This window comes from Bufo bufo, chromosome 5 (genome assembly GCF_905171765.1).
Source record: "Bufo bufo chromosome 5, aBufBuf1.1, whole genome shotgun sequence".
Lineage (NCBI taxonomy): Eukaryota > Metazoa > Chordata > Amphibia > Anura > Bufonidae > Bufo > Bufo bufo.
The window spans coordinates 526,592,112-526,618,910 of record NC_053393.1 but is presented as its reverse complement, the minus strand read 5'-3'; the positions used below and the strand labels follow the sequence as shown (position 1 = coordinate 526,618,910).

The following is a 26,799-nucleotide window of genomic DNA, read 5'->3' as shown; positions in this document are numbered from 1 at the left end:
GAGGAAGAAAAGATGCGCGAGGGCGAGCCAGAAAAGAGAGAGGGTCACGAGGAAGAAAAGAGAGAGGCGCGAGGCCGAGCTAGGGAGATAAAGAGAGAGCGCAGAATGATGGAGGGAGAGAGAGCAGTAAAGATAGAGAACACAAGTGAGAACAAGAAAGAGCACAACAGGGAGAGAGACTGAGCAAGAGAGAGGGCGAGATTGAAACGGGGAGAGAGAAGTATGAGACAGAAAGAGAGATAGCGAGAGACCAAGATATCGAGAGAGAGAGAGAGTGAGAAAGAGGGCAAGACTGAGGGAGAGGGTAGCAGAGAGCACAGGCAAGACAGAGAAAGAGTGAGCTGGAGAGAGAGCAAGAGAGACAGACAGAAATAGAGACAAAGGGGTCATTTATAAAACGGGTGTAAAGTAGAACTGGCTTAGTTGCCCATAGCAACCAATCAGATTTCACCTTTCATTTTCCAAAGGAGCTGTCAAAAATGAAAGGTGGAATCTGATTGGTTCCTATGGGAACGTAAACCAGTTCTACTTTACACCCGTTTGATAAATGACCACAAAAGAGCACAAAAGTGTGAGAGAGGGCGAGACAAAGTGAGAGAAACTGAAAAACGGAGAGCAAGAGTTTGAGTGAGACAGACAGAGGGTAAGAGCGACACAGGAAAGACAGAGATAAAATGTGTCAGAAGGTGAGATGGAAACAGAGATAAGAGAAACCAAGACAGAGAAAGAGCGAGTCACAGAGAGAGAAGGAGAGAGAGAAGGAGAGAGAGAAGGAGAGAGAGCTAAAGGGGAATAGACAGAAATAGTGTGAGAGAGGGTGAGACAGAAAGAGAGAGACCAAAAGAAACAGAGAGAGAGACCACTGCTATAATGGTGCAGTGTGAACATGCTCTAATCACTGTCACTTACAGCCTCTTTTCTTCTCCATTCACAGACAAAGCAAAGATAACAAGTCTGTGTTTTCTCCTGCAGCCTCCCTCCATGGCTCCCAGGATGTGACTGGAGAAGAAAGCAGGCGATCAGAGGGTCTTGATCTGTCGGTTTGGGACAGTACATGATTAGGCCGGGCCTGGAGACCACGCAGCATGAGCGCGCACAGGTACCTAAGTGACCACGCGGTAGGCTGCCTGGTCTGTAGTCTGGGGACATCGCTTTGCATTGGAGCTGCAGACACAAGACGGTAGGAGATTTCGATACAGTTTATAAAGCTGCCATAAAAAAACTGAGCGAAACGCAACGTTCACACATACACTAGGTTTCTGCACAATTTTCAAGATCACTGCTTGCTCTCATTGAACAGAAAGCATTCCATTAACTGTGCATCTTGCTTATGCATCTGAAGTCACTGCCACCCACAACTACCCCCATCCCCTCAAAACCACACCCGCCAACATACCCCAAGTACCCATACCAACAGGCATAACGAGCAAACGCGTTCTCTGGTTTCACTATGACTAGGCAAACAAGGCGACAGGTCAGGTTCTAGTAAAACTCACACCCATGTGCCCCGCCAGCTGAATCGCAGGAGTGCAGAGCTGGCAGCACTGGCATCTGGGTCACCCGTCCCGTAACAAAGCCCTGCCCTCTGTATACACGAATCAATCAGACAATAGCGAGCAGCTACCAATGCAAACATTCACGTACTGGGATGTTGCATACATGCAGAATATGCACATTAAAGAGGGGTTTCTGCACTAAGGACCCCCCCCCCCTCTATGAGCAGAACAGAGAGCCCCTACGGTGGACTCCATGTATTACATGGGTGGCTATTCATTTCAATGGCTGGCATGTAGTACTACTTTTCCCCTCTAGTGCCGAGGGTCGGCACTCCGGGCCAGCCTACCGTAGGAAGGGTCGGCACTCCGGGCCAGCCTACCGTAGGAAGGGTCGGCACTCCGGGCCAGCCTACCGTAGGAAGGGTCGGCACTCCGGGCCAGCCTACCGTAGGAAGGGTCGGCACTCCGGGCCAGCCTACCGTAGGAAGGGTCGGCACTCCGGGCCAGCCTACCGTAGGAAGGGTCGGCACTCCGGGCCAGCCTACCGTAGGAAGGGTCGGCACTCCGGGCCAGCCTACCGTAGGAAGGGTCGGCACTCCGGGCCAGCCTACCGTAGGAAGGGTCGGCACTCCGGGCCAGCCTACCGTAGGAAGGGTCGGCACTCCGGGCCAGCCTACCGTAGGAAGGGTCGGCACTCCGGGCCAGCCTACCGTAGGAAGGGTCGGCACTCCGGGCCAGCCTACCGTAGGAAGGGTCGGCACTCCGGGCCCAAGCAACTAATCACGAGACTGCGCCAAGGCCTTGGCTGACAGCACTCCGCAGTCTCACAGTGTATACCTCTAATGCCATCTACTTGACAGGTGCGACCAAGGTGTCCCCAGTGATGAACTATAGACTCTCTACAAGCTGGCATCTATGGAGACTGGCACAGTAGTATGAGGCTGGTACACAGAGCTCTACATGGCACATCACTGCTGAATCACTCTGCGATACAGACAATATGCTGTACATGATATATGAGATGGGCATAGCTGCTGGCATATAACTTGCATAAACTTCTACAATCATTGATTGGCATGGTATAAAGAGCCACCTCACCCAAGGCATGGCACTCACAACGTCTACACCCTTACACAACAAAGACAGTGCCGAGACCTCGGGTGATAAAAAGGGCACAGTGTGCAAACCCATCCCTCACCCTAAGGTTGGCACAGTGTGCATCTCCCAGCTCTGACAGGTTGGCACAATGTGCAGACCCTTTCTATGCTAAGTGGACACACACATTGGCCCAATACGCCAACCCTTCTGTGGTAGGTTGGCACATTGTGAAGACCCTTCCATCAACAGGTTGGCACAGAGTGCAGTCCCTTCCTATAGAAGGATGGCACAGTGGGCAAGATCCTATGTGAGGATGACAAATTGTGCAGACCCCTCATATGGCAGAATGGCACAATGCACAGATCCTACTTATGGTAAAAATTGGCACAATGAAGAGTCCTTTCCAATAGTAGATTGGCACAATGTGCAGAACCATAATAAAGCATGTTGGCACAGCACACAACCCTACCTCTAACAGGCTGGCACAGAGCAGACTCTTTATATTACTTATTTCTACACATTATACTATGCCATGGGTACAATAATCCCCCAGACATGAGACCCCACAACACCGCAAGTAATGACCAGAGACCCCCAGACATGAGACGAGACCCCGACAACACAGCAAGTAATGAGCAGAGACCCCCAGACATGAGACGAGACCCCAACACAGCAAGTAATGAGCAGAAACCCCCAGACATGAGGAGAGACCCCACAACACAGCAAGTAATGAGCAGAGACCCCCAGACATGAGGAGAGACCCCACAGCACAGCAAGTAATGAGCAGAGACCCCCAGACATGAGGAGAGACCCCCACAGCACAGCAAGTAATGAGCAGAGACCCCCAGACATGAGGAGAGACCCCCACAGCACAGCAAGTAATGAGCAGAGACCCCCAGACATGAGGAGAGACCCCCACAGCATAGCAAGTAATGAGCAGAGACCCCCAGACATGAGGAGAGACCCCCACAGCACGTAATGAGCAGAGACCCCCACAGCACAGCAAGTAATGAGCAGAGACCCCCAGACATGAGGAGAGACCCCCACAATACAGCAAGTAATGAGCAGAGACCCCCAGACATGAGGAGAGACCCCCACAACACAGCAAGTAATGAGCAGAGACCCCCAGACATGAGGAGAGACCCCCACAAGGAGCAGGACCACCAGTGATACCGGGGGCTCTGCTGATCACAGACAGCCTGCTCCATATCAGGGCCCCCCTACCCACCTGTGACCAGACCTCTCCTAGCAGGGACCACAGCCACCCCCAATAATGACTACAACCCCCTCCAGGAGGGATCATTCCCCCAGCATTGAGCAGAGGCCGGGACTCACTATGATCGCAGTCCATGCAGACGGTCGCGGCTCCCGGGCAGCATCTTCCGTGTCACCGACGCCCGGCTCTCATCGCTCTCCTCCTTCTCCGGGGAGCGCAGCCCGGCTCACACAGGCAGGGCCCCCGACACCCGGAACAACTACAGCAGCGACCCGGAAACCTGCACAGCGCCCTCCTCCTGGCACTCAACACGGGCACACAACCAGGATGCCACCCCGCCCGTGCCTGCTGCCACCGACCCCCCCCACCCTCGCTAACCGAGCGCCCCAGCCCCGGTGTACCGACAGTCACCGAAATTCGCCGCGCCCACACCTCTAACCCCGCCCACAGCCGCCACAACAACTCTCAATACTCGCACCGCCTACCGGATCTAAAGACACGCCCATCTCGCTGACTGTCCGGACGTAAACACAGCTTTATCCCGCCCCTTTTACGGTCATGGACCCGCCCTTCGGAACTAACTTGCCTCTGTGTAAAACCACGCCTATAAACACGCACCACGCCTTTGATGGTGACCACGCCTCCGGACTGGAAGCCGAGCTTCGGATTAGTTGACACATGACCACGCCCAGCAGTCTTGGTGCGCAGTTCCGGACTATTAGCGTAACCACGCCTCTATCTTGTCGTCACGCCTCCTGTATTTCTCAGACCACGCCCAGGGAAGACATGCTGGCGCGTCTGGGGGAGGCTAGTACAGGATACCTACTGTTGGACGGATCGTAGTAGCCGGTAAGTGGCCCGCGCCCTCTCATCCAGCCCTGGTGTCCTCCCTATTGATCATATAGGAGATAGCAGTGGTCACTTCCTCCTTGTAAGGGCCGAGGCTCCTCCAGTTCATCCCACATAGCAGCCCCCATGAAGTTTCTTAAAGGGCATGTCCACTTTTGAACACCTTATACCATATAAATCTACAGGAGAAGTTGAGTCACTTTATAGATACATTTGGTTACTTATTGTGATGCTGAGTTTGTATAAGGCGCTGTTCACAGTACGATTGCAGCGCTTGCGCCTTCTTCTGGCTGCGGATCGCAGTTTACCTCCTCTTTAGCTATATATAGTGCAGCGTAGTTGACTGTGCTTTTCTATATGAAGGCATTCTGGAAAAATATATTGTATACACTACAGTATATTTTAACATGGGAGTCTATGGGTGACGTAGAGCGCCTGCACAGTGGAGTATGTCGGGAGGAAGGCTTGCGCAGATGTATAATGGCAGAGGAGATACTTGAGGGCTTATTGCACCGTTCACGGATAAGCGCGTCACCCAACACATGTAGATGAACCGTGGCATCCATAACGTCCCAAGATGGCAGCGCCTGCGTCCGCTACTGCGCAATCGCTGAATGCGTTCACCGCAGGTGCAGATAGAGGAGATTCTGCTGTGGCGTCTGCGCAGTAGTAGAGGACTCAGCCGCCATCTTGGGAATCTATGCGTGTTTTACCCGTGGAGGACGCCTCTTACGCCACCATGCACCACGTATATTATGAAGACTGAGCGAACAAAGGAGAATCGGTAAATATTAACGAGGAGATGTACTACTAAAAAAAAAAAAAAAAAACTGCCATACGTGATTGGTCTGCACGGCTTGCACCCCTTTCTTGAGATAGGAGTGGGTCCCAGAGGTAGGACCTGCACTTATCTGTCATGTAGGCGTATCCTAGCGGTAGGCCGTATATGCCCAGATAGAAATGCCGCCTTAAAAGGACAGTCCAGTTTTTAAACATTTTTAATTCACCTTATTCCATGCTCCCTTCACTGGTCCTCCAGTCCCCGTCTGTCAGCTGCAGCAGCCAATGACTGGCCTCAGTGGTATGTCGCTGCTTGCTCATTGGCTGCAGCGGTGCATGTGACCTTTAATGTGCAGAATTTGACAGACGGGAATCGGAAGGTAACCAGAATGGAGTGGGGGGGGGGGGGGCATGGATTTCTCTGCGGGCACAGCTTGCTGGGTGGCAAATAGAAAAAAAAAATGGACATCTCCTTTTTTTTTTACTGATGACCTATACTCTGGGACCCCCGCCGATCAGCGGTTTGAGAAGGCACTGGTTCTTGCAGTAGCGATGCTTTTCCAAGGCCATGTGATGTCACGTTCATCAGTCACATGGCCTGGGGGCAGCTCAGCCCCCATAGAAGCAAATGGGGCTGAGCTGCAATACCAAGCGCGGCCACTATACAATGTTCGGCGCTGTGAGAAGGCAGCGGCACGCACAGGAGCATCAGTGCCTTCTCAGGGGGGGTCCCAGGTGTCGGACCCACCACTGATCAGATACTGATAAACTTTCCAGAGGATAGGTCATCAGTTAAAAAAAAGATGTTCGAGTTTGAGCCGTGTGTCCGTTTTTTGCGTTCCGTGGGTTATCTGTATTCCACGGAGTTTCCAGAGCGTCTCCTACCAATGGTCCAGGAAAATCACTGACAGAATACGGAGGGCATCCATGTTGTGTCCATGGTTTTCATAGGTCCCTAGACTATAATATGCGCAAGAGATCCGTAATCAATGAAAAAAATAAGCCGTGCTACTGCGGTGTCGCAACGGATCCGCAGTCTGTGGAAAACCACTGGTGTGTGAATACACACATTAAAGGGGTATTCCCATCTGGGACATTGGGGTCATATCGCCCCCAATTACAGATAAGTCGATTTTGCTAATAACCTCATTGTAATACCGTACAGCGATCCCTCTACGTACAGTGTTAGGCTCCATTCACACGTCCGTAACGTGTTTTGCGGATCCGCAAAACACGGACAGCGGCAATGTGCGTTACGCATTTTGCGGACCGCACATTGCCGGCACTAATAGAATATGCCTATTCTTGTCCGCAATTGCGGACAAGAATAGGACATGTTCTATTTTTTTCGGGAACGGAAATGCGGACCCGGAAGTACGGGTCTGCATTTCCGGTAGAAACGAATGGGTCCGCAATTCTGTTCCGCAAAATGCGGAACGAAATTGCGGACGTGTGAATGGGGCCTTAGAATGTATGGGCTCCGATGAGCCAAAGATATTACTTTGCGAAGTCACGCAAAAACTTCGGGAACTGTAAAAAAAAAACGTAAAAAACTTGGATCCAAACTCTGGTTCGGTTCCAAGGTACCACTCAGAACCGAACCAGAGTTAAATGGGTCCGTGAGACGGAGAGAAACCCTACGGAAGCGCTCTGTCATACACACGACCGTAACCGGTTTGCAGCTCGCCAAACACGGATTCTGCGCAGTGTGCGTTCTGCATTTTGTCCTCTATAGAACTGTCTTATCCTTGTCTGTAATGAGAGCAAGCAGAGGACGTGTACTACATTTTTGCGGATGCCGCATATGCGGACACACATGGTGTGCTATCTGTATCTTTTGCGGCTCCATTGAAGTGAATAGGTCCGCATCCGATCCGCAAAAAATGCAGATCGGATGTGGACCAACGCCACGGTCGTCGTGTGCATGAGTCCTACCACTGACTGCGTCAAACGGTCTAGGTTTGCGCCAGCTTGTGCTTTTTGTGCACGAATGCCAACGGTTTTTGCAGCGTTTTTCTTGCGCGTCGAGAGTAGCTTAAGAATCGCATGCAGCATCTGCTAGCCTCCTCAGTGAAAAACGGACCGTCCTTCATGGCGCTTCAGTTTTTTATTTTTTTTCACCGACCCATTGACTTGCATGGAGCGGTCCTGCGTGGGAAAACCAATGACGATAGAAGACGCTGCGATTTTTTTCCTGAACGGACGGAACGACGCTCCTGTGCTATATGAATGGGTCGGGGTTCAGGAGGCTGTACGTTGTAAAAACGGAAACATTGCTCAGAGGAAACAAGCCTGACCGCTCCGGATCAACCAGCGTCACCCACTGGGATGAATCTGGCCCGTTTTTAGATTAGCGTCAGAAAGGGGGCGCCCAGATACCAGGAAGCGTCAGAGAGGGGGCGCCCAGATACCAGGAAGCGTCAGAGAGGGGGCGCCCAGATACCAGGAAGCGTCAGAGAGGGGGCGCCCAGATACCAGGAAGCGTCAGAGAGGGGGCGCCCAGATACCAGGAAGCGTCAGAGAGGGGGCGCCCAGATACCAGGAAGCGTCAGAGAGGGGGCGCCCAGATACCAGGAAGCGTCAGAGAGGGGGCGCCCAGATACCAGGAAGCGTCAGAGAGGGGGCGCCCAGATACCAGGAAGCGTCAGAGAGGGGGCGCCCAGATACCAGGAAGCGTCAGAGAGGGGGCGCCCAGATACCAGGAAGCGTCAGAGAGGGGGCGCCCAGATACCAGGAAGCTTTCGTTCATTTTCATTTTTTACACCGATTCTAAACTTGTTTTAAAGAATTTTCTTTACCTGGACAACCCCTTTAATATTAAAGGGGTATTCTCATCAGGACATTTATGGCATATAGATAGGATACACCATAAGTGTCCCGAACGAGACCCCACCGCACATGCACAGCATCCTCGTCGTTCACTTTTGGAAATAGCCGAGCGGATTAATTTTTACTATAATTGCTTTTTTTTTTCTGGAGGATTTTCCTGCAGTTTTACGTCCAGCGATCAGTCCGTGACGGGTAAAGATTACAGGGAAGTGCACACAATGCAGGGAAGTAAAGCACCGAGGCCACGCCGCTTCCTTTAGTTTTGGTTCGTGTTCGGAGGTAAGCTTTGTGCAGGTTGAAAATGAAAATAACGCATAATACATATACCCTTCAAAGAGCGTCTCCAGCTCATTGATTTAAAGGGGTTTTCCAGGAGTAGAATATTGTTGGCCTATCCTCTGGATAGGTCATGGGTATCCGATCGTGGGGGTCCGACTCCCGGCACCCCCAAGGCCTATAACACGAGGCCGAGGTGCAGCTCAGTCCCAGGTCCCATTCAAGCATTTGTAGGACATTTCAGTTCTCTCCTCTGATCGTCCCGAGGGGGCATCCTCCACATATGTTCCCGGGGTTTCCCTTTAAGTGGTCACACATCCGCGCCAAAGGGTTGCCCCCCGCCCCCCCCCCCGGGAGGTCGCACTAGCCAGACCGTCCATGGGGACACAACCCCTTTAGATAGGTACGTCAGAGGACATATCTGATGCAAACTGGGCATTGATTTACACAAGGATTTTCCACGGATTTCACCCTGTGGGTGGCAAAAGGTGAAATCCGTGATGGAAATCTGCAGCGTAAAGTGACATGCTCCACGTGGATGAGATGTCTTGAAATCGATTGCTGCAAACCCTTATGATCCTCAGAATGGGGTGTCCCCTGGGCCCCTTCTCCGAATCGAGCGGTAGTGCGCCTGCTGGCCCATTGCTCCATTGACTTCTATGGAGCGGATGTAAATAGTGCCGCATCAGTCCCACGGAAGTGAATGGCGCAGCGGGCCAGCATGTACACTAGCGCTCTGTTCAGAGATAGGGGACACCGTTCTTGGGAACCCCCACAGTCCAAAATTTATCTGATAAGTAAAATACTTTTTGTGGCGTTACCACCCTTTTATAAGACAGTCGCCCTGCTTTAGTTGACCGTACAGGAGGGCAGCCGGAGTCATGTGGTTAGGTGACGAGTCTAATTTAAGGGATTTTTTTTTTTATTAGTCTCTAAAAAGCCATAATTAGAAGGAAAATACCACCTTAAACCACAATGAGAATGCACGGTGTGAATTTCTTTTTTTGTTTTTTGCACTATTCTGCCGCTGCTTTTTTAGCCCTCGCACACTGTGCTTTCAGCCTTTGTCCGTCCTTATATAAATCATTTACGTAAAAGATTAAGGTCCTGTACGCAAATGCTTGACATTCCTTCTCTTGTACTGAGTTAAGGCTCATGCACACGAGCGTGTGTGCACCGTGCTGTAGCAGTCCACAATGCACGGGCACCCGTCTGCGTGCACGCCGTTTGCGGATGCGGACCCACTGACTTCAATGGGTCTGCAAGAGACGGTAATAGGACATGTTCTTTTTTTTTTTTTTTTTTGCGGTACGGAGGCACGGACTGAAATCCCATGGTAACGCTTTGTAGTGCTTCCGATCCGTGCCCCCACTCCGTATCTTGAGGATTGCAAACAGCAGGTGCGGACCCGCTGTTTGCGGTCCACAATACGGGCATCGGTCACACACGCTCGGATGCGTGAGCCCTTACAGCCTGTATTATAATTCAGAGCTGCATTCACAATTCTGTAGGCTTCAGAGCTGAAATCTCCAAGCTTTCCTTTGCTGGCTCGGGATCTGCACGGCTCTAGTCACTTCCTTCCTGCCATATTCACGCCACACACTGTTAGGCCCTATGCACACGACCGTATCCGAAGGATCCGTGAAATACAGATGGGGTCTGTGTGCTGCTGTCCGCATTTTATTTGCCGCCTTCATTGTTTTCACTGGGTCCATGTTCCGCTTTTTGCAGATGTAGGGGGTCAATTATTAAGACTGGCATTTAAGACAACGGTCTTAATAAAGCCCCTGCTCTGGCGATGGATCGCCGAAGTTACATAGAGGCACCGACTTCTGCATAACTTTGGCGCATCCAGCGCTAGTCTAAGGCCGAGTTCACACGAACGTGTGTGACCCGTGCCTGTGCTGCGGCCCGCAAATAGCGGGCCGCAATGCACGATCGCCGGCCGTAGGTCTGCCGCATCGGATCGTGGACCCATTCACTTTAATGGGTCCGCGATCCGGCCGTTCCGCTAAAAGATAGGACTTGTTCTATCTTTTTGCGGAACGGAAGTACGGGATGTAACCCCACGGAGGCACTCCGTAGTGCTTCCGAGGGGTCCCGTCCCGTGCGGCCGTTCCGCGATTCTGGATTTGCGGACCCATTGAAGTGAATGGGTCCGCATCCGTGATGCGGAATTCACACGGAATTGTAAAACGAGCTGTTGTAAAACTACAATTCCCACCATGCCCTGCTGTAGGCTGATAGCTGTAGGCAGTCTTTGCATGCTGGGAGTTATAGTTTTGCAACAGCTGGAGGGCCGCAGGATGGCCATCAGTGTGGTAATCCTGGAGAACCCTTTTAATGGGCGTCCCGTATGAACATTTATGGCCTAATGCAAGCATTGGCTACAAATGTCAGATCTCCAGCACAGGACCCCCAAAGTGAAGGAGAGCACAGCACTCATGCACGGCTGTGACTAGTAGGGGGGTGCTGTTATTACTGAGGAAGTAGGGGGATGGGTGGTCCATATTGTGTCTACTGGGGGAAGAGGGGGTGGGTAGTGGAAAACACCTCAAGTTACTTATAAAGATAGGCGAGTAATGGAAATATTAAAGCAAACCTCCAGGACACATGTTTAGTCAGCATATGGGGTGCCCTTCCTCCCATGTTGCCACTATTCTGGTCCCCGATTTAGTTTGGTTCAAGATGGCCGCCATCGTCTCAAACCTTCCCATTCAGACCTGTAGGAAAGTCAGGGATATGCCCCCTCCCGGCAGTGGTCCATCCGAGGGAAGTGGAGCTGAAGGGCCGTGTCTTCGGCCTTCCTCTGCATGATGAAGTCTAAAACGTTGGCAGCCATCTTGAAAAGAATCCACCAGGGGTCCAGTACGGAAGGCAGCCTGTATGTTGTACATCACACTCGCCAACTCTCCTCCCGGAACATCCCGGAAAATGGGGAAACCTTCCGAACTCCTGGAAGAGTCGGCAGATCTGCAGGGCGGCACCACCAAAACTGGCGGGAACCTCCCAGAAAGCCGCCCTGGACCTGTGTGGCTTTGGGAGGCTGCAGCTGAGCGCACGTTGAGGGGCTCAGTGCTGCAACAAAGCGGGCGTGCTCTGTAAAATGGGGTGGGGTGGGGGGTCTGATAAAATGTTGGCCAGATTTTAGGTTTGGACTAGAGGAATGTTTATAGGAAGAGCTCCGAGTTCTCCGCAGGAGAACGTTTATCTTATGGGACGGAAAAAATCTGGATTTTCCAAGTGTAGAATTTCCCAGCTGGCCTGAGGCCTGGTGTGACGCCACGAGGTTCTCCGGGGATGCCGTACGCTGCCTGCATACACTGATCAGTGTGATTAAGGAAATGGGGCCAGTTCAGCTGATGCTCACAAAGTCCTCCTCGAAAGGAGGTCATAAAATCCTCCGACTGAAAGCAGCTTGTGGAGGAGTTGTCAAAACTGAGGCGAAGAAAAAGCTATCGCCCATTGTGACCGGTCGGGTCCCCTCCCTCCTTTTGACCGGTCGCCCCTCCCTGTCGCTTCTCCCCATAGCTACCAGTTGAATTGCAGCTTACATAATGGGAGTTTGAAAGTTGAGAGCTGGAATCTGATTGGTTGCTATGGGCAACTACTACTTTTCCCTCAGTGTTTAATGAATCTCCCTCATTTTCCCTGGCCCTGTCATTCACAGTCCCCAGGATGACTTTGTCATTGTCACAGGCTAGACTAGATTAAAAGGAAACAAACCTCCAAACTGAAAAATCATCATGACGCGTATCCGTAATGGTGTCGTCACGTGAGGGCGCTCTCCATTCCATGGTGGTGTCATGTGACCTCATTATAGGCAAAAAAGGAGACAATGCGGCAGCACTCTGCAAATCAGACAAAGTACAACAATGTTTACAAAAATTATGATGCTGATACTACGCTTAAAAAGCGAGATGCTTGGACAATGCATTTTGTACAAAACCATCTAAGCCCGTATGCCAAACGTCAAGGCGATCTCTGTTACACGGGTCCTAACACTAAATACTACCTGTTATGCGCCACAATGACCGCCATAAAATTCAGGGAGTGTTGGACCCACATGCATGCTGGATCCACTCTGCCTTTTTCCGTTTTTTGTGCCATCGTTTTTTCCTCTAGGTCTTTGCCATGGCGGCGTGCACCTGCGCACTGGGAGGTGCTGACTAACCCTCTTTTTTTGCAGATTTACAATGCTGGAGATGTGGCACTCCAGCGAGTCGTGCACTCCTGATTAGCCTGTCTGCCCCATAGGCTGATTTTAATTATTTTCAGTATAAAGCTGTAGCCTGCTCTCACTACATTCATTGGAAGCTGTTTAGCACCAGGAAGGGTATAGAGTGGGCTCAGCATGCATGTTGGTACCTGCATCCCTTGTAATGGAGGCCATTTTGGCACAAAAAACGGAAAAAGGCAGAGTGGATCCAGCATGCATGTGGGTCCAACACTCCCTGAATTTTATGGCGGTCATTGTGGCGCATAACAGGTAGTATTTAGTGTTAGGACCCGTGTAACAGAGATCGCCTTGACGTTTGGCATACGGGCTTAGATGGTTTTGTACAAAATGCATTGACCAAGCATCTCGCTTTTTAAGCGTAGTATTAGCATCATAATTTTTGTAAACATTGTTGTACTTTGTCTGATTTGCAGAGTGCTGCTGCATTGTCTCTTTTTTTCCTCTAGGTCTTTGCCATGGCGGCGTGCACCTGCGCACTGGGAGGTGCTGACTAACCCTCTTTTTTTGCTCATTATAGGCAGGCATACCGTTTTATGGGGTTGGTGTTTAGGGGCATTTTTTTTTTTTTTTCTTGCCGATTCGGGGGATGGTTTGGGGTTTACCTATTGTCAGAAGAGACTCCTTCAACACAACCATTCCCTGAAATACTCTGTGCTGCTGGGGGCTTGTCTTCTTACCTTCATCTTGCCTCCATCTTTCTCATTGCATCCCAGCACTTACTAAAACCATATATAAAGGGTCACAATACTTATTTCCTGAAATACTCTGTGCTGCTGGTCACCACTGTTTTTTGTTGACATCTCGCCCTTTTATAAAACACCCCCCTCCTTGCATAATCAAATTTTCCATCAATTACATCTGTATCCTCCTTAGCATGATTGCTGCCATCCACTAAGCTCTTCTGAAATACTCTGTGCTGCTGACCACTCTTCTTCCTCTGTCTTTTGACCTCCCTCTTTCTTCCCTTTAGCCATTTTTTTAAGGGCGGGGGGGCTTCAGAGATTTTCCTTTTGTCAGAAAACACCTTTAACACACATCTCCTGAAATCCTCTGTGCTTCTTCTGGCTTACGGCACCTCCCCTGTTACATCTATCCCTGCTCTTACTGACATAATTACTGTCCCCCACAGGTTCAGAAGACTCATCTCTAACATCCTGCATCTGTCGGAACACACTGGGAGTTGTAGTTCCATGGGAAGCCATAGTATCCTGGGAAGGGGCGTGTGTGATATGACACGTGGTGTATGTAGCAGTGCTGATGCAGCGCTTGCACATCCCCCGCACAATGTGACATAAGTCGCTGCTGCACTTTTATCTGCGCTGTCCGGGGGTGGAGCGCTGCGCTGGCGAAGTTATTTTCTGTAACGGGAGCTGATTGTAACCTTCTTCTTTCTGTCACAGCTCAGCCCCATTGGTCACCCCCATCCGATACCGCAGGAGGAGCAGAGGCAGCATGTGAGGAGCACCGGAGGCCGCCGGGTAAGAGAGAATATCCTCACCTTCAAGGTGTGAGCTTCCTATTAAAGGGATTTCCGGTTTTATGTAATAAAGTTCTACAATTTTCAAAAACACTGCTTGATGTCAGTGAATGAAAGCTGACCTAGTCCTGCTCAGACAGCTGTAGGTTGTCCCTGTGTGTCATTGTAGGTAAGTTATCACTCGGGAGACTTGGACTGGAGAGAAAATAGTCATTCCTCTAGTTCTTCTAAGGGGTTGTTCCATTACATCTTCTCTGGATAGTGGATAAGTGACTGATCGGAGGGGGTCCGTGCCCCCCATTTAATAGAGCAGTAGATATCTGCGGTAGATAGTGGTATCACACGTGTGACCACCTCTCCATTCAAACGGGGGAACATGGACCCCGTTCTTGTGATCAGCAGGGGTCCGAGTTGTCGGATGCCCAACGGTCAGACATATCCCCTATCTTGTAAACGGGGGATAATTTGGTTTAACGGGACAAATGGCGTTTTCTCACTACCTGTACTTACACTTATCTTGTTTGATAATGGATATGATCGGTGAACGGGGGGCGCTGGAACACCCAACAATCACAAAAACTGTAAGAATGGAGCACATGTGTGACCACAGCTTCATTCACTGGTCAGTACAGCGCGTGCTGTGAATAGGGGATAAGTATTGTTAGTGGGAATACCCAAAATTGACTAGGCCATCAACACTAGAGGTATTCTAGGTAGTATTCTGACAGGCATCCTATTAGACCCTGACCTCCATACTAGTGGTATTTTAGGTAGTATTCCGACAGGCAGCCTATTTCACCCTGCCCTAAACATTAAGGCCTCTTTCACACGGGCGTTGCGGGAAAACGTGCGGGTGCGTTGCGGGAACATTCGCGATTTTTCTGCGCGAGTGCAAAACATTGTAATGCGCTTTGCACTCGCGTGAGAAAAATCGCGCATGTTTGGTACCCAAACCCGAACTTCTTCACAGAAGTTCGGGCTTGGGATCTGTGTTCTGTAGATTGTATTATTTCCCCTTATAACATGGTTGTAAGGGAAAATAATAGCATTCTGAATACAGAATGCATAGTACAATAGCGCTGGAGGGGTTAAAAAAATAAATAATGTAACTCGCCTTAATCCACTTGACCGCGGAGCCCGGCTTCTCCTTCTGTCTCCTTTCTTCAGGACCTGGGTAAAGGACCTTTGGTGACGTCACTCCGGTCATCACATGATCCATCACCATGGTAAAAGATTATGTGACGTACCATGTGATGACCGGAGTGACGTCATCAAAGGTCCTGTAACTGTACTTAATGCTCACCACAGGTCCTATTCAACAAAGGAGACAGAAGGAGATGCCGGGATACGCGATCAAGTGGACTAAGGTGAGTTAAATTATTTTTAATTTTTTTTAACCCCTCCAGCGCTGTTTTACTATGCATTCTGTATTCAGAATGCTATTATTTTCCCTTATAACCATGTTATAAGGGAAAATAATAATGATCGGGTCTCCATCCCAATTGTCTCCTAGCAACCGTGCATGAAAATCGCACCGCATCCGCACTTGCTTGCGATTTTCACGCAACCCCATTCACTTCTATGGGGCCTGAAAAACGCAGAATATAGAGCATGCTGCGATTTTCACGCAACGCACAAGTGATGCGTGAAAATCACCGCTCATGTGAACAGCCCCATAGAAATGAATGGGTCGGTATTCAGTGCGGGTGCAATGCGTTCACCTCACGCATCGCATCCGCGTGGAATACTCGCCCGTGTGAAAGGGGCCTAAAGGTATTCTAGGTATTCTTCTGACAGGCAGCCTATTAGACCCTGCCCTCAACATTACAGGTATTCTAGGTATTCTTCTGACAGGCATCCTATTAGACCCCGCTCCCCACACTAGAGGTATTTTAGGTAATATTCTGCCAGGCAGCCTATTTGACCTGCCCTCAACACTACAGGTAGTCTTCTAGGTAGTATTTTGACATGTAGTCTATTAGACACTGCCATCAACAGTAGAGGTTTTCTAGTTAGTATTCTGACAGGCCGCCTATTAGACCCTATCCTCAAAACTAGATGTAGTCTAGGTAGTACTGTGACAGGCAGCCTATTAGACCCTGCTTCCGGGCATATGTCCATGGCAGACTTCTTTAGTCATTGTTAGGACCACAGGCATCCAGCGACAAGGAGGCAGATAGTGTGACAGATGGAGCTCCCTCCCTCTGTCTAGCCACTTAGATTCCACCGTCGCTGTTGACCATGGCATTGGAGGGGTCGAACTGCCGAAAACTGGCAGCACGTGGTGGATAACGAAAAAAATAAGGGGTTGGGTCAGCACAACCTGCCTGTAGGTGCAGATCACTATGGCGAAATACATATACAAACGGAAAATGCAAATGTGATCGCACACTACATCCAGCACTCTGCCCTCCATGCTGGATGAGACATTGGTTTATATTTTGGCCAAAGCATAGTAAGCCACTCACCGCGTCAAGGTCGTCTCATGAGTGGTCCCTAACTCTTGTTCCTACCTGTTCATGGGCCATGACAGCCACATAAAATCCAGGGAATGCAGGTCAGCATGCAAGCCAAGTACACTCTGCTTTTAACCCCGTCCGGTGCCATTACAGCTTTCATCGGATCCAGGGATGCAAGTACCAACATGCATGCTGAACCCACCATATACTTCTCCTGGAGCCAGATGGCTAATGGTAGGTTCTATACAAGCAGACTCAGTTTTATACTGACTTTAAAACCAGCCTCAAGGACAGATTAACTGGTCAGGTGTGCAATGACTCCAAGGAGATCGCCACGCCTCCAATATATACTACAAAGAAAAAAATAAGGGGTTGGGTCAGCACAACCTGCCTGTAGGTGCAGATCACTATGGCGAAATACATATACAAACGGAAAATGCAAATGTGATCGCACACTACATCCAGCACTCTGCCCTCCATGCTGGATGAGACATTGGTTTATATTTTGGCCAAAGCATAGTAAGCCACTCACCGCGTCAAGGTCGTCTCATGAGTGGTCCCTAACTCTTGTTCCTACCTGTTCATGGGCCATTACAGCCACATATGTATTTTGCCATAGTGATCTGCACCTACAGGCAGGTTGTGCTGACCCAACCCCTTATTTTTTCTTTGTAGTATATATTGGAGGCGTGGCGATCTCCTTGGAGTCATTGCACACCTGACCAGTTAATCTGTCCTTGAGGCTGGTTTTAAAGTCAGTATAAAACTGAGTCTGCTTGTATAGAACCTACCATTAGCCATCTGGCTCCAGGAGAAGTATATGGTGGGTTCAGCATGCATGTTGGTACTTGCATCCCTGGATCCGATGAAAGCTGTAATGGCACCGGACGGGGTTACAAGCAAAGTGTACTTGGCTTGCATGCTGACCTGCATTCCCTGGATTTTATGTGGCTGTCATGGCCCATGAACAGGTAGGAACAAGAGTTAGGGACCACTCATGAGACGACCTTGACGCGGTGAGTGGCTTACTATGCTTTGGCCAAAATATAAACCAATGTCTCATCCAGCATGGAGGGCAGAGTGCTGGATGTAGTGTGCGATCACATTTGCATTTTCCGTTTACGTGGTGGATAACGTCTTTTTATTTTTTTTGTCTGTGTGGTTTTTTATCTGATTTTTAGATGGCAAGCTCTTGTGGCTTCCCCGATTCTATGTTGTTTCTATATAAAGAAAGATTATTTTTATTATCGGCTCAGTTTCTAGGGACAGAGGCGACTGATCCATGAACGCGCTCACGTGTATATCGCCTCTCCCCTCATCGCTCGCAGACGTTTCGTTGGAAGCTCGTGTTTCGTTTCTTCCTTTATTGATTTCCCTTTATTTCTGCATTTATTAATAGCGTCTTAAAGGGCTGCATCGATCCCTGGCCCATCATTTATTTACAGGCAGGAGATTCTCATAATGTTTATATCAGATCGTCGCTGCTGTCAATAGAATTGCTGTCCCCAAGGTAAATGTGTCCCAGCGCTCTGCTTATCCTTCCCCCTCCCCCATTCCATTAAAGGGGTGCTCTCTCTGACCCTTTAATATGCCCTGGTAATAGATTGTGTGGACAAACCCTTCTATCAACCCCCTCTACCACCAAACATGTCTATTGATTTCAGTGGGTGACCAGCGAAGGCCTTGTCCAAACTAGGCATCTTTTAACTATTTCAGTGCATAGCAGAAGGAAACAGGTTAGATGTATTTAAAGGGAAGCTCCAATTTATCAAGCATTTTCATCATCCCAGTGCATCTAAAATTTTAATTTAAGCAACTTTGCAATAGTTCTGATATCTGAAAAACCTGTTATCCTTTTTTGTGTCGGCAGCTCTTATCTAGACCTATAGGTTGTCATAGTAACAGACTACAAACAAAACTTGTGTAGTCTTATCCTGCAGCCGTACGTTTTTCTGTCTTTTGCCTCATTCTTAGTAGAGATATCCCCATGACATAGGACATGCTATCACTTCATGATCACCGGGGGTCCGACCTTGAAGGTGACACGGCCCTGGGGAAAGATAACCCTCTCGTCACCCAGCTGCGCCGCAGTTCAGGTAGAGCCAGCGTTGGGGCGCTGTAGTACAGTGTGAGCTAGTCAGAGGGACACAGCACTACGGTCCATTTATTCTCAGGATTGGTGGGGTCCCCACAGGTTAGACCCCCTCCGATCATAAAGGGATGACATAGACTAGCCAGATGCCATCACTTCATAAGATGGAAATACCGCTTTAAAGGGGAGGTGCTATTATTAATGTAAAAAATGAAAATCGGACATCATCTACTACATGACAATCTCTTTCTAACAAAGCTAGAACCAGCCCTGTGCCTCACATGGATCCAGAGATCTTCCCATTCATTGCTTCAGTTGTTCTAGATTTATTTATTGCAGGCTGGCAGCTCAGGGTGTGTGTTCTTTCTGCTGCAGCTCAGGGGGCGTGTTCTTTTCTGCTGCAGCTCAGGGGGCGTGTTCTTTTCTGCTGCAGCTCAGGGGGCGTGTTCTTTTCTGCTGCAGCTCAGGGGGCGTGTTCTTTCTGCTGCAGCTCAGGGGGCGTGCTCTTTTTGCTGCAGCTCAGGGGGCGTGCTCTTTCTGCTGCAGCTCAGGGGGCGTGTTCTTTCTGCTGCAGCTCAGGGTGTGAGTTCTTTCTGCTGCAGCTCAGGGTGTGAGTTCTTTCTGCTGCAGCTCAGGGGGCGTGTTCTTTTCTGCTGCAGCTCAGGGGACGTGTTCTTTTCTGCTGCAGCTCGGGGGGCGTGTTCTTTTCTGCTGCAGCTCGGGGACGTGTTCTTTTCTGCTGCAGCTCGGGGGGCGTGTTCTTTTCTGCTGCAGCTCGGGGGCGTGTTCTTTTCTGCTGCAGCTCTGGGGGGGGCGTGTTCTTTTCTGCTGCAGCTCTGGGGGGGGCGTGTTCTTTTCTGCTGCAGCTCTGGGGGGGGCGTGTTCTTTTCTGCTGCAGCTCTGGGGGGGCGTGTTCTTTTCTGCTGCAGCTCTGGGGGGCGTGTTCTTTTCTGCTGCAGCTCTGGGGGGCGTGTTCTTTTCTGCTGCAGCTCTGGGGGCGTGTTCTTTTCTGCTGCAGCTATTTCCCTGTAACTGCCACAGCTTCTAACAGAAGATACGGCTGGCGACAGTTGAAGATTTTTTATTTTTTTTTAAACTCGTTTTATTGGAGTATAAAGGTACAATTAGTAAATTCAGCAAATAAAAATGCAAAATCAAAACACATATTGACACAAAACAAAAAGAAAAACAACCCGTGGTACATGGTTCTTGATGGTTTTCCCCTGAACGCAGCAGGGTCTCTGTCAAATATTAGAACATTTCCTGCTCATCATAACACGTGGCATCCCAGGGGCCCTTTCTCACGCGGCATTTGGTTACAATAGTATTCCATATCTCCAATCGAAACATACATATATATATATATGTAGCCTCATCAAGTATTTAACGTATTAGTGGACGAACACCACTCCCCCCACACTTTCAGAAATTTCTGAGGACATCCCCTATGTATGTATACTACTTTTTCCAGAGGTATGATCTGGTTAACTATCTGTTTCCAATGATTTAGATTAGGCTTCCTATCGGCCATCCATCTGAGCGCTATCGCCTTCCTAGCAAGGAATAGAGTTTCCTCCAGGAATATCCCAGCAAACACATCTTGGGACAAAGAGGGACATTTCCTGGCACAAAATCTGACAGGAATGATGTCACATCTCGCCAAAATCTTTGTATATGTCCACATTCCCAAATCATGTGCCAGAAGTTGGCATTGGCCTGGTGACATCTGAGGCAGTTACCGCTCTCCATTCTACCCATTCTGAAGAACCTGCTAGGGGTAAGATAACTCCTGTGGAGGATATGCAGTGGAGAGACTCTTGTAGGAGCTGCGAGGGCCTCAGCCCATTCTGTCTCGGAGAGGGATGGGATGCATGCCCTCCATTTGTCTTCTACGTTCAGAGGGGACATGCTCATTTTGGTGTTTATGATGTATGTGTAGATAGCTGATATGAGGCCTCTAGGGCCCTGTGTGGACAGCACTCCAATTAATAGATAATTGGAGATCTTTCTGGAGACCCTACCAAACTGTGCAGAGAGGGCATGTCTAATCTGGAGGTATCTGAAGAACATATGCCTCAGGACCTCAAATTTGTCTTGGAGTTGAGAAAAAGACCTCATAGATCCTCCCTCATATAAATCGCCTAGGGTCTGCACCCCATGGTCCTTCCACAATGCAGCACCATCATGTCGATTCAAATGCTGAAACATAGGGTTCTCCCATAGGGGTATTGCGTCCGACAGGTCATTATAGGACTTGAGCTTAGCTGCTTCCCATATCTGGTGTGCCTATCTATGTAATAGAAGGGCCCTTCCATGGAACAGACTAATATTTTCCAGTACTGGCCATAAGGAATGAATCTGCAAATAATATTGCAGATAAAATTCTGCATTGGGGATGGATTGCGAGGAGACCCAGGACGTGAGGTAACGCAACTGACCCGCTAGGAGATACAGGAACAAGTCCGGGAGTGCCGCTCCCCACTGCAGCTTGGGCCTCTGCAAAGTACGGAGCGCCAACTTCCTTCTAGCCTGTCCCCAAATGAAGGTCGACATCATGGAGTGAAGGCGATCAAAGAACCGTCTCGGGACGGTGGTGCTAGCATGCTCCAGGACATACAGAGCCTTAGGAAGGAGGACCATCTTTATGAGGTTCAGACCACCCATCATCGAGATGGGAAGGGATTGCCATACCGCAAATTTCTTAGCAAATGTAGAGGCTCCGTATTCAAAGTATACGCTAAGGGAGGGTCTCTGGTTATTATGATTCCTAGGTATTTAAACCGGTCTACCACTGGGAGATTGCAGTATGTTGTAGGCCAACCTGCAGGTTTAAGGGGCATCAGAGCCGACTTGGACCAGTTAATATGCAATCCAGAAAAGCGGCCGAAGGTTTCAATTAGCTCAATCGCTCTGGGCAGTGAATGATCCGCCCTATCCATAAAAAGGATCAGGTCGTCGGCATATAATCCGACACGGTCCTCCCTGCCACCCAGGGGAACTCCACTGTAAACCCCATCCTGCCTCAGTCTAAATGCTCTATTGCTACTGCAAACAGGAGGGGCGACAGAGGGCACCCTTGCCTGGTTCCTCTGCCAAGGTTAAACTGACCTGAATGTGAACCGTTCACCAGTATGTTCGCTTTAGGGTGCTTATAGAGCATATGTTCCCACTGGGCAAACACTGGACCAAAGCCAAAACATTTTAGTACTTCCAGCAGATATGGCCACTCTACCGAGTCAAAGGCTTTGGCCGTGTCTAAGGAGGCCATAACCCACGGCTTGTCCATAGCTTTACCTATTTGCGTAATCACCTGCGCCCTCCTGATGTTAGTAGATGTAGACCTCCCCGGTATAAATCCGGACTGATCCGGGTGTACAATAGATACTATGACTCTATTCAATCTATTGGCAATTATTTTCGCTAGTACCTTGTAATCTAGGTTTAACAAGGAGATGGGCCTGTACGACCCACACTCCAATGGGTCCTTGTCTGGCTTCAGGATGACCACTATGGTGGCATCATAAAATGAGTCCGGCTGTCTCTGTTGTGCCTTTGCCGATTGTAACATTTTTTTTATTCTAGGGGCCAGAATGTTACCATATCTATTGTACACCTTGATCGGATGCCATCAGGGCCGGGTGCCTTTCCAGTTGTGAGTCCCCGCATCGCGTCTTGTATCTCCTCTAATGTAAAATCCCCCTCTAACATTTCCCTATCCTCGTCACTCAATCGGGGATGTGTCACCTCCTGCAGGTATGACCTCCGCTCTTGGGAAGAATAATGTATCACTGAACTATACAATTCCTGGAACCTAGCAAGGATGCCCGGTGACGTTTCTATTATCCCTCCATCCATTCCTCGAATACGTATAACCGGGGGCGCCGAGGAGTTGTTCCGGGCAATGTGAGCCAATATCTTACCTGCCTGACCTCCCTGCTCAAAGGTCTGCTGCTTGAGGAAAAATAGCTTGCGGTCGCTCTTCTCTTGCAAATACGGCCTTCCCCTAAGAAGCCATTCTAACCTGTTGGATTCAGTGGGGTCCCCAGTAAAGGTATTCTCAGCCTCTCCGCAGGATTCCTGAAGCTCTTCTTCCCTTCGGTGGGTCTCTCTTTTAATAAATGCTATGGACGACTTAATGCATCCCCTCAAATTAGTAACTCATCCGTTATATCGCTTTGTACTTCAAAAAACATATACAGAGTTGATCCGGGATTCGATCATTGGATCCCATGAGGGTGAGCCAGAAGGGGTGTATACGCATTTTGTTCCCTCTCGCCAGTCCATCCACCAATAAAAACCTTGCTAACAGCGGTGCGTGGTCAGAGGGCCCCTGCGGGCAGTACTCAATACTCTCTAGCTCAGTAAGGGTCCCCATGATGTAATCTATCCTGGACAAAGCACCTCTTGAAGGGGTGAAGCAAGAGTACTGCACCGTTAGGGGATGTCTTTCCCGCCATAAGTCCAGCCATCCAATCTCAGTGACCACCTTCAAGAACACTGAGGTTGAAGTAACGGCCATTTAGTCTCTAGCCGTGCTCCGAAAGCGGGTTCATCACCATATTAAAGTCCCCCATACATAGTAATCTGACATTCGGGTACTGCGCTACAAAGCCCCCCACAGCCTGCAGTACTGATACACTGGCCGGCGGAGGGTTATATACATTAATGATGACATATGGAGTACAGTTGACGTATGCAAACACAAATATATAACGTCCGTCCGGATCCACTACAAGCCTCTGCGTCTCCCACCTCAGGCAGCTATGCACTAAAACCGCTACCCCTCTAGAATACGAGTTCCCATATGCATTGGCGCTCCGCTGTACCCAGGGCTTCTTAATTCTGTTGCCCGTCTCTGCCGTTAAGTGGGTCTCCTGCAGGCCGAGGATATGTGGAGCGTGCCGACGCACATGCGAAAACACAGCGATCCTTTTCCTAGGTCCTCCCAATCCTCTCGCATACCACGACATGACCGTTAGCCCCGCCATGTTATCTTAAATACCATAAATTGCATAAGTATTGTTCCTTTAAATAGATTCTCAGATCCCCCATCTTTGCCACCCGCACTATATAACCGCGCCATCCCTTTCCAGGAAATGTTAAAGTACCACCATAACAAACATACATAAATAGGAAAACTTAACGTTAGGAACATCACATAAACATACTGAACAGACTCGAGGCCTGCTTCAATCATGGCCGTATACTCGGGGACCTGCGCGGTGTATGTAGGTGTTATCCCAGTGCAGGTAGTCGCCGGGTGAGTCCCGGAGCCATGCGCTATTAAACAGCCATATATCAACCAATACGAATGCAGCATATAAACATTACAGGTAACTGATTACTCCGCATGTCCCTGATAAAAAAAAAAGACCATGGTATTCATACGATACCCGGGATAGGCATCTGTAAGCGGAGTCCATCTTTGAACAGGTAAGCGACCTTCTCAAGTCGGCTTGGAGCAGGTAGATGGAATAGAGTCCAGATGACTCCTCGGATCAGTGTCCCGGTCTGCTGGCCACCCACTCATCAGCTTCCCTCGGATCATTGAAAAATAAGGATTTCCCTCCATCAACAATCCGAAGTCTGGCAGGATACGACATGGAGTACTGGATATTCAACTCTCAGAGCTTTCTCTTGACGGCTACAAAGGTGGATCTCTTTTTCTGTAACTCCGCCAAAAAGTCAGGGAACAGTGATATCCTGGAGTTATTATAAGATATGTCCTGCGCGGATCTGGCCAGGTTGAGTAGCAGATCCCTATCCTTCCAGTTCAGGAGTCTGGAGGGAGCACCTGGGGGAGGAGGTCTTGCCGGGACTCTGTGAGCCCTCTCCACTGCGTATGTCGCCGAAAACGCGGCCCCAGGGAACGTGGTCTTAAACAATTTTTCTATAAAGGTCGCCGGATCCGCTCCTTCTGCCCTTTCCGGGAAGCCTAGGATTCGGACATTGTTACGTCTGGATCTATTCTCCAGATCGTCGCATTTCTGCTGCCACTGATGTACTTTCTTCTCCAGATCCGACAGCTTAGCTTGCATTGGTCGGGTGATATCTTCCAGCTCAGATACCCTGTGCTCCGTCTGTCTCGCCCTCTCTCTCAGCTGCTGCACGTCGTGTCTGAGGAGACCAACATCCACCTTCACCTCCTCGATTTTACTCGTGGGAGAGGTCTGACACATAGAAATAGCAGTCATCCGCTGCTCATGAGCTACCTTAGGCGAGAGTTCGGGTTCTTCCTCGCTGGGAGGGTCTTGCTGTAGGTTCGGGTTGCCACGAGTCGCTGGGGCGCGCGAGTTAGTTGGAGTCGCAGCGCCATGTTGGCTTTCGGCTCTAGCATATTCTTTGAGCCGCTCCGCCGCCGCTTGCGCCTTGCTTGGGCTCATCTTACTCCTGCGGGTGGTTCCCCTCCTCTTCTGCACCTGCCACTCTATTTTTGCAGCTGTTTTTAATCAGGATGGAGCAGGATTCTGAACGGGACTCGGAGCGGCACTCAGAAGCAGGCGCTCATGCCGGAAGTTGAAGATTTAATCTGAGCACGTGCGACCACCTCAGTGAGGTGGAAAAGAGATGAGGAAAATAACAAACAGCAGGTGGCGCTCCACAAATATGTGTGTGGGCGGGGCAGATGGAATGGAGCAGAAATCTGCAACCTCCAGCACTCTTGTCACCACAACTCCCAGCATGCCTGCTTTCCCAGCTGTTTTTGGAAATTCCATAGAAATGAATGCTGGGAATTGTAGTTTCACAGCAGCTGGAGTGCCGGCGGTTGCTGATCCCTGTTGTCGACGATCAGGCGGTCCTGTGCTGGATTACCAGACTAATGGATGTGATATTAGCGGAAGTTTATGGCCGGTGCATTTGCTTTCTCCTCTTCCCGGCAGACTAGCGCTCCGCTCCTGTACACCCCCCTCCTCTCTGTAGCTCCGCACGTTAGAACAAAGGCCCAGGGCGACGTCTATCTAATTACGTTTGTTTTGCAGAGACACCTGGAATCTCTCCCAGATGCTTCTCTGCCTCCACCATGATGATTATCGCTTTTACACAGCATAAAACCCCCTATCCGGCCCTTTCCAGTCCTTAACGCTGCATCTCGAGTCCCATTATCTCCGTCTCTGCCGCGACCGTGAGGTCAGGCCGCTCGTTTCAGTGCCTGCTTTGGATAGAACTAATATTCCCTCCGGAGGCGTGGAGCGTCTGAATCCGGGCTCGCCTTCCTTTGGCTCTGAAGTTGTATTTTCGCAAAGTCATGGACACCGAACGACGCAGCGCTCTTCACTGTATAATTATCTGGAGGGGTCGTAATTACAAATAATTAAAGTGGTATTCCGTTTTTTTTTATTTTTTTTATTTGTTTATATACTAGGGATTATTACACACAATTTTCAAGTATACATGTTTTTACATTTTTTTTTTTTGCTTAAATATCTTTCTTATATCAGGTTGTTTACCCCCAATCTGCACAGTAGAATGGTATAGCCCAGTGGTGGCGAACCTATGGCACTCAGCTCTGTCTGGGCACCCGCACCCTGGAAAAAGTCTATGGTGTACCAATATGCCAGGGCGCAGTATGAACAGCGTAGGCAGGTTATTAAAGTACATGGAAGATATACTGTTGGTATTCAGGTTAACCTGCTATGTTGGCATTTTACGATAAATAAGTGGGTTTTGGGTTGCAGTTTGGGCACTCTGTCTATAAAAGGTTCGCCATCAGTCAGTCCTGTGTAATGCATCCATGCCCTAACTCAGTGGTGGGCAAACTTTTTTGTCAACTGAGCCAAATATCGACAAAACCACGATTGAAATTTCTTTTGAGAGCCACATTTTTAAAACCTAAAATATTGTGTCAACAGTACCAGTGAGGACTATTAGGGCTCATGCACACGGCCGTTGGCATATTGCAGGCCGCATACGGCGGGTCCGCAATATTCACTTCAATGGGTCCAGGATCCGGGATATGAGCGCATGCACTACTTTTTTGCGGTGCGGA

The 26,799-nt window shown here is 49.5% G+C and overlaps 2 protein-coding genes across 4 annotated transcripts in view; one reads left to right on the top strand and one right to left on the bottom strand.

Moving 5' to 3' along the window:
- The window catches only part of ANKIB1 (ankyrin repeat and IBR domain containing 1), an 87,283-nt gene extending 82,874 nt beyond the window's left edge, over positions 1-4,409 (bottom strand). Inside the window, exon 1 of the mRNA XM_040431154.1 lies at positions 3,930-4,409. The gene's annotated coding sequence lies outside the window, so the exon portion shown is untranslated. The remainder of the gene's footprint in view (positions 1-3,929) is intronic.
- A 118-nt stretch (positions 4,410-4,527) lies between these two features.
- Positions 4,528-26,799, top strand: part of KRIT1 (KRIT1 ankyrin repeat containing) — a 52,474-nt gene continuing 30,202 nt past the window's right edge. Inside the window, exons 1-2 of one of the 3 annotated variants that reach the window (XM_040431156.1) lie at positions 4,528-4,659; positions 14,185-14,262. Coding sequence is in view for 1 of the 3 variants with exons in the window: in XM_040431155.1 (XP_040287089.1) it covers positions 14,744-14,883 (140 nt within the window). In the remaining 2 variants the exon portion in view is untranslated. The other 2 variants (XM_040431157.1, XM_040431155.1) reach the window with 2 other exon arrangements.